Source organism: Ictalurus punctatus, chromosome 2 (assembly GCF_001660625.3).
Source record: "Ictalurus punctatus breed USDA103 chromosome 2, Coco_2.0, whole genome shotgun sequence".
In the NCBI taxonomy this organism is placed as follows: Eukaryota; Metazoa; Chordata; class Actinopteri; order Siluriformes; family Ictaluridae; genus Ictalurus; species Ictalurus punctatus.
Genome location: NC_030417.2, coordinates 38,772,003 through 38,779,844, shown reverse-complemented (window position 1 = coordinate 38,779,844; position 7,842 = coordinate 38,772,003). Strand labels below are relative to the sequence as shown.

Below are 7,842 nucleotides of genomic sequence, written 5' to 3'. Positions count from 1 at the left end.
AATTATTACCAAATATTACCAGTAATATACAATACTTCATAATTAGCCCATGTTACATTACAATTTTAAAAAAATATTACAGCTATTGTTGCATGTTTACTGTTGTTCAATGATATGATATTGTACTCTTTTTTTTTTTAAAGAGTAAAGAAGAAAGCAGATCGATTGCTCGGTTATCGACTCGTCGTCCTGCTCGCCTTTTATTTTGCTCTCTGACTCCCGGAATCCAGTCCGCAGTGTCGATAACCGAGTCCGAAATCTGAACGTTTTACTGCCATATTACGGTTCTTCACCATCGAACATTTCCAAAATGTCTACCAACCGGAACACTTAATTACTCTAAATCGATTCTGAGTGCTAGCGTTGATTTCTAACTGCTGGTTTCTCCTGTGTTGTCATTATTACCAAACAGGTAAGTTGCTGGATTTAGCTTAGCTACTAGTCTCCGTATTCTCTGTAGCTATAAAAAAAAAAAAGAAAAAAAAAAACTAGCTTGTAAGGAGGCTGTATCCCGATTGGCGCGTTGCCCCCTATGTTCGCGCAGTACATCCGGGTATCAATAGCGGCTTTCAGACACTACCTAGTGCACTTTGTGTTTAACGTGGAGCCGTTTACGATTCAGCCATGTCGAATTGTTTTGCTAGGGAATCTTAGTTTAATAATATTGGCTTCTGAGTTAATTATTAATTATGCAGTTAAGTGCGAGCTCTTATTATTATTATTATTATTATTATTATTATTATTATTATTATTATTATTAACTGATGTAGAATTGATTGATATAAATGTTAGTTAGTTAGGTGTTAGCATTGTGGCTAACCTACTCTTAATAGCGTTGATAAGTGTCCGTATTAGTATATCATTATTTGAAACACAGACAAAATTGTACTGCAAATGCAATGTTAGTCGACCAGATAAACCGTGTTTCGTGACTAAAGTGTGTGTGTGTGTCATTACATCTAGGAGGCTACTGTAGCTAACAAATGATGGAAGCTTATAGTTGCCAGTTTAGCAGTATGGAGATTGCACTGAAGATGGCGCTATAGCTTCCATTATTTGCTAGATGTATCAGTTTTGGAGGTCTGAAGACAAAAGTTGAGACACCAAAGCCAACGTCTCAGCTGATTGGATGCGTTTATAGTATTCAAAAAAAGGGGGCGGGGCGGGGGAGTTTACTTAAGAGCTGCTGCAGTAATCATGAACACTGATGCAGGCGCTTTACTCCACACTATACGAATAAAACTGAACCGAGCACTTCGTTCCTAGCACTCATGGTGACCCTCATGGACTCGGCGCCCAAACCCGGCGCCTCGCAGGTCTCCGACGTCGTGTTCGTGATCGAGGGCACGGCCAATCTCGGGCCGTACTTCGAATCCCTCCGCAAGAACTACATCCTGCCGGCGATCGAGTAAGTCCGGCTTGTTTGCGTAAGGATTAAAACGGCGCACACGTTTCCAGTCTTGTGATGCAGGTTTATGGTTGCAGGTACTTTAACGGAGGTCCTCCCGCTGAGACGGACTTCGGAGGAGACGTGAGTTTCTGTTACTCTGAGTAATGGTGGTGTACGAGTCGAGTATACTGAGCAGCGTTCTCTTTGACAGTACGGAGGGACGCAGTACGGGCTGGTCGTCTTCAACACGGTGGACTGCGCTCCCGAGTCTTACGTCCAGTGTCACGCTCCGACAAGCTCCGCCTTCGAGTTCGTGTCGTGGATCGACAGCATACAGTAGGTCCTTCGTCTGAGCTGACGGTAGATACGCTGCTTTCGAGAGACCTGAACGTCAGAGCGTCATCGAGGTACGTTCTCCGTTGTGTGTTGTCAGGTTTATGGGAGGAGGAGCCGAGAGCTGCAGCCTCATCGCTGAGGGTCTGTCTGTCGCGCTGCAGCTGTTCGACGACTTTAAGAAAATGAGGGAGCAAATGTGAGTATTTTATTCGTACCGTATGTTTTATTGGTTTAATTTGGGAACATCCAGGGAAACACATGGAAGGCAAGTCCCGTTATCAGAGGCATGGCCTCTGTGACTCACAGACAAGGGGGTGTGGCTTCTATAGGTATAAGTCTAGGTGAAGTGGGCGTGACTTCTTTGACCATCAGTTCTTTTGAGTTTTTACTAAAAAAGGTGTGACCACATGGACCCTGTAGCTGTAAGTGTCAGTGAAGGGGGAGTGGCCTGTGGTTATCAGTCGAGGTGAAGGAGTGTGTCCTCGGCTCATCAATATTAATGAAGTACGCATCGCCTAAGTGTTTTAGTCCCTTTAAAGGAGGCGTGGCCTCTGCTCATCATTCTCAGTAAAGAGCGTGTGGCCTCTGTCCGGCTCAGTAAAGGGGTGTGGCCTCTGTTCCTCAGTCCAAGTAGTGGAGGTGTGGCCTCTGTGACTCAGTTACATTAAAGAAGGCTTGAATCGTAAGCGTGAGTGAGTCTCCGCGTGGAGTACTGCTGTAATGCTGTATAAAAGCCCTGCCGCAGGAATAGTGTTCCTTTTTTTTCCGTAGATGCACTGATTAATTCCCCCGCTGCTCCCTCCCTCCCTCTTGTTTTCCAGCGGTCAAACTCACAAGGTGTGTGTGCTGCTGTGTAACTCTCCTCCGTACCTGCTGCCCGCCGTCGAGAGCGTCAGTTACACGGGCTGCACCACAGACAGCCTGGTGCAGATCATCCGAGACGTGAGTCGCTGCAGGGACTTAGTTTAAAGATATCGCTTAAAGCCGAGGCTTAACGTGGCTCCTGAGATTTGAACTTGGAACCTTCTGTTCGCTCTGCAGAGAGGGATCCATTTCTCTGTGGTCGCCCCGCGGAAGCTTCCGGCTCTCCGAGCCCTGTACGACCGGGCGTCCCCTATAGGAGCACCCGAGCCGTCACACCCGGACTACAGCCAGGACCCGTTTCACATGGTGCTGATCCGCGGCATCGCGCTCCCGGGTACCGCAAGTGTTCCCTGTGTGTGTGTGTGTGTGTGTGTGTGTGCTGTGACCGATACGGAGCGCTGTGTTTTAATGTTTTTAATGTGTCTGTGTGTGCAGTCGCTCCTGGAGGCGGTTCTGGTTCCGTCGCTCTCAAACCCGTTCTGCCCCAGCAGCCCCTGCCTGTCATCCCCATCTGCTCCGCCTCCCAGCCTCCTCCTCCAATCAGCACCACTCACGCGTACCCAGTAACTGTGAGCTCACCAAACATAAACACAGCTCGTAGACTCATAGAGGCGTTGAATTCTGGATTTGTACGAAGACATATATTCACTCTCTCTCTCTCTCTCTCTCTCTCTCTCTCTCGTCCTTGGTTTTTTCAGCCATCTCAGTCTCTGAACGCGGCGGCGGCTGCAGCGGCGATGGCCCTGGAAGCCGCCACCAGTCAGAAGACTCGCTGTGAGTTCACTCTCACCGTCTCTTCCCGTGACCCTGTCCTGTCCTTTCTGTTCATTTGGGTCATTCAGCTTTGATACTACCACCACCATGCTTCAGTCTTCTCAGGCTTATGAGCAGTTTTTCCACTAAAGATCAATGCTAATCGCATAATTCTTAATCTTTTTCTCCCCTTCAGTCCCAGGAATAATGAGCAGCGGTCCCCCCTTCAATACCCAGCCAACCCTTCCCACAGTGGGCGGAGTCAAATTACCGCCAGCCAACCAGCCCAGCCTGTCTACAGTCACCACAGTGTCCACACCGATGTTATCACAGCAACCGGCCCCTCCTCAGGTCCCACAGCAGCCGCAGCCACAAGTCCTGCCTCCCGGGCAGCCAACGCCCAATCAGCAGCCGCCTCAGGCTCTACAGCAGCCGCCTACGGCCAATCCGCAGGTGCCGCCGTCCTCTCAGCCCGTCTTGGTAAGGCCGTATACACTGCAGGTGGAGTTAATAAAGAGGCGGTCATGGGCCTAGGGCCAGAGCGAGTGTAAGTTAGTGGGTTTTATTTTTGGAAGAACACCGAGCTGGGACGTCCGCCAGGGCACGGAGGTTCTCCAGGGATCGCAAGTGTGAGCGCATTAGTTTCTCCTGACAAGACACATTTGTGGTTTTTCTTCCAGAACAATTTGTTAACCAGAGAACACAATATAGAGACACACACAGATCACTTCCTGTATATTGATGCTCTGAAGAGACTATAGATAACTTTAGACCTGGGAAGTTCTGGAAAATTAAACGCAACGTAACTGTTACTAATGATGTTTCCATTCACTGATTAAAAAAAAAAAATTCTTTTTTTAAAAGAAAACCACAGAAACGCCCCATGCAGCGAAGGCTGAAGTGTAAAAGGTGACGAGAAGGACACTGGTCGTTCGGATACGTGGATAAGGTCGAGTGCAAAAGTTTGCGCACCCCACCTCCTTCGATTTCTCCTTTGAAATCTAGTGGGGTAAATGATGACATTCTCATTCAGCAGGTCTGTTTATTTCCGTGCTCCTTGTCGACGTGCGCTGATCAATTGATCCCAGTTAGCCTCGTTAAGGGAGTCTAATGATTCGAAATCCATCAAAATTCTCGATGAAACCGAAAAATGAAATCCCACATTTCTAGCGCCTTCGGAAACGCAAACCTTGCCTTTAAAGTAAGGGTGCGCAAACTTTTGAACTCGGCTGTGGAGAACGACGTTTGCACCGAGCGTGTTGTGTTACACGGATTCGTGTTTTCTTTTGCAGATCATTTAGAAAGCTGCTTTATAATATTGTAAATTTTACATAAATAGCGTAATAATAATAATAATATTTAATTATTTAGCAAGTTACGGGGTGAGGTATCAGACAATGAAAGAAACACAAGGTAAATAATAAGATAATTAATAATACAAATGCAACACATAGTAACAGAATAATCAAATAATAACAATTTAAATAATACATAATTAAGTAAATTAATTGTTTATTTATTTTTTATAGCTGATAGGTGGAGCCTGGAGTATGGAATTTGTGCTGGAATTTTAGGAAATTTGAGTCAAATTGTTCGCTGTTAGAATGGAAAAATCAATATGTTTGTGTAAAGATCACGTCGCCGATCTTTTCCTCTCCGATATCCGTGTTTCAGCCCGGAGTTTCTGCACCGCAGCCCGGAGTCAATCCTATCGCCGCTCAGCAAGGCGTTCCTAATAAAGTGGTGGCCTGGAGTGGAGTTCTGGAGTGGCAGGAGGTGAGGAGATGTGTGTGTGTGTGTGTGTGTGTGTGTGTTTGCAGCATTTATCTTTGATGAGTCTCTGAAGTGCAACGCTCAAACATTCCGTGGCTCAAATCGATGGGATGAAGATCAGGTAACGACTCTCCTACGACACATCGCTGGCGTTCGAACGCGTCAGTAACGAACGGCGCGGGAACGTCACGCTCGAATGATCTGTTCCTCCTTATATTTAATTACACAAACAAAAATCCATCGGCGAGGGAAACACAGCTCCCTGACTTCACACGCTGATTCTTCTTTAGACCGACGCAGCCGGGGGTGCCAATACTTTAATCTCCGGGAACCATGGCACGCCGGAAATAACGTAATATATTACTGTAATGTTTATACAAAACAACGCTGCTGTTTAGTAAAAGAAATAATTTTACACACATTTTTTCATGCTGTAAAAAAAAATAAATCAAAAAATCTCGATTCAAAATGGCCGCCGCCGCAGGACAGCGGGCGTAACGGCTCGCGTTCCGAACCATGACTGAAACCATCCAGTTCAGCTTTTACATTTGGATGCTTTCTTGTGTTTAATCGTCTTCATGGAAATGAGTGTTTTTGTAGGTTTTTTAAAATCATTTTTCTTAATTTTTCTTTTAAAAAAAAAACAAAAAAAAAACACTACATAGCACAACACTTCTGGCAGTAAATTTCTTGTTTGTTTTCGTTTTTCAGTTTAATGTGAACTAATGTCTAATCGCTTTTTATTTATTTATTTATTTATTTATTTATTTAATTTTTTACTTTTAAAAATTCAAAATTAGTCATTTCTTTAAATTTTTTTTAAATATTAAAAGTTACGTTAAACATCAGATCCATTACAAGTCCATCAGAAGTCGTGACGTTTTAACGTTAAACTCCTTTGTTTTTTTGTATTTTTTTAAAATGAATTCATTTCTTTATTAAAACTGTTTGGGGGCGGAGCTACAGTACATATGAACTCGGGTTATAATGTCACGAAGTAAACTCCGGAGTTTTGGACCCGTCATATCCGAGCTTGGCGCGGCGACGACCTAGCCAGGTCACTTAGCCGAAACGAAAAGATGAGCAAAATCAGAGTCGTCATGGCGACGGTGAAATATTCGAGCATGTCTTGGCTTCCGTTAAATAAGTGTGTAAAGAACATAAGACTCTTGATTCAGAATCGTAATTCGACATACTAATGTGAGCTAGCTAGGATATTACATTTAGAACCCGCCCCCATTTCCCTCCTCCTAATTTGCATAATCATGTATATTCATATATCCTGTTTAAGTCCTTTTTTAGGGCTTTAAAATATGGAAAATGCTCTTTTTTTTTTTTTTTTTTTTTTTTAAATAATACTTTAATGATGGCTTTATTAAACATTTTTAATCGTTATTTCTTCTACTGAAGAAGAGGATGATGATGGTGATGATGATGGTGGTGGTGGTGATGTAAAGCGCTTAAGGACATTTACCTGAGACTCCTGCACACGCGTTCACTAATAAATCTTCGCGGGCATTGATTGACAGTGACGTGTTCTGCACATTGAGTGTCACTAATTAGGACATTTCATTAGTGGTGTGTGTGTGGAGGGAAATTTCTCACAGCTGATTACCCACGATGCACCTCTGGGAAGCGTAAACAGCCGCGGAGAGCTTTTTATCTCTGCTCTTTTTGTCAGGAAACCGGTCAATAATTTAATGTGCCGTTGTTAAGATAAGCTGAGATGATGCTCTGGGAGAACGAGAGCGTGTTCTCGGAGATACGCTCCTCCTGATGTCTTTGTGGAAGTCCATGCCAAGACCGTTGGGCTTCTCCTGATTGGTCATCGATCCACCATTAATTTGTTATCGACGAGAGAGGGATGTCCAGCCGGTTGTGTCGTATCGATGTGAGATGTCGCGTCCATCTCGCCCCGAGCTTCACCATCAATCTGTGTCACTGAGGTGTGTGTGTGTGTGTGTGTGTGTGTGTGTGTGCGTGTTTGAACAGAAGCCCAAAGCCTCCATCGACTCTAACACCAAACTGACTCGCTCGCTGCCCTGCCAAGTGCAAGTCAACCAAGGAGAGAACCTGTGAGTACCGAGCTCAGCTCCCATCATGCATTGCTCTTCCATTTATATACACTTCCACAGCACGTTGTTTTCTCCTTTTTAAATGTAGTGATTTATTTTATAAATGATCAAATGTAATTTGGTGATGTATTTTTTTTCTGTTTGTTTCTAATCAACATGTGGCAAGATAGAAACCGTACGCAGCTCCCTGAAAGAACCCTTGCAAAAAAAAAACAATACAAATCTTCTTAAATTACTCGCACTCGAAAATGATGTTCCTGTAAGAAAAGGACATGGTGTGGGGTTTGTTTGTTTGTTTTTTTTTGGGGGGGGTAATTATGGTGATTCTCTTATTTACATATTTGTTTGTTTTTGTTTATTTGTTTTTTAAAGCAGAAGTCACTTTAGGGGCTCCGTACAATTATACACCCAATGAACATTATATTACAATAATATACTGTGTATTATTTATTTACTTGTTTATTTTTATTATTTCCTAATTATGTACTTACACACAGTGACACATCATGCACTTATGCGCATTGTTGTATTGTTATTGTTATTACTATTATTTTTAATAATAATTATAATAATATACTTATTTATTTTATTTATCTAAAATGCTATGTATTATTTATTTTCTTTACTTTAGTTTATTTGAATTTAAATGTA

The 7,842-nt window shown here is 43.4% G+C and overlaps 1 protein-coding gene across 4 annotated transcripts in view; it reads left to right on the top strand.

The window, feature by feature from the left end:
* Positions 1-218: 218 nt before the first annotated feature.
* The window catches only part of med25 (mediator complex subunit 25), a 19,060-nt gene continuing 11,436 nt past the window's right edge, over positions 219-7,842 (top strand). For 2 of the 4 annotated variants that reach the window (XM_017495937.3, XM_017495908.3), the window contains exons 1-12: positions 220-412; positions 1,267-1,408; positions 1,486-1,531; positions 1,602-1,726; positions 1,824-1,922; positions 2,548-2,668; positions 2,768-2,942; positions 3,026-3,159; positions 3,289-3,364; positions 3,540-3,823; positions 5,018-5,119; positions 7,109-7,191. In XM_017495937.3, the coding sequence (XP_017351426.1) occupies positions 1,272-1,408; positions 1,486-1,531; positions 1,602-1,726; positions 1,824-1,922; positions 2,548-2,668; positions 2,768-2,942; positions 3,026-3,159; positions 3,289-3,364; positions 3,540-3,823; positions 5,018-5,119; positions 7,109-7,191 (1,382 nt within the window). In that variant the 5' untranslated portion in view covers positions 220-412; positions 1,267-1,271. Of the gene's footprint in view, positions 413-1,266; positions 1,409-1,485; positions 1,532-1,601; positions 1,727-1,823; positions 1,923-2,547; positions 2,669-2,767; positions 2,943-3,025; positions 3,160-3,288; positions 3,365-3,539; positions 3,824-5,017; positions 5,120-7,108; positions 7,192-7,842 lie in introns of all 4 variants that reach the window. The other 2 variants (XM_017495919.3, XM_017495928.3) reach the window with 2 other exon arrangements.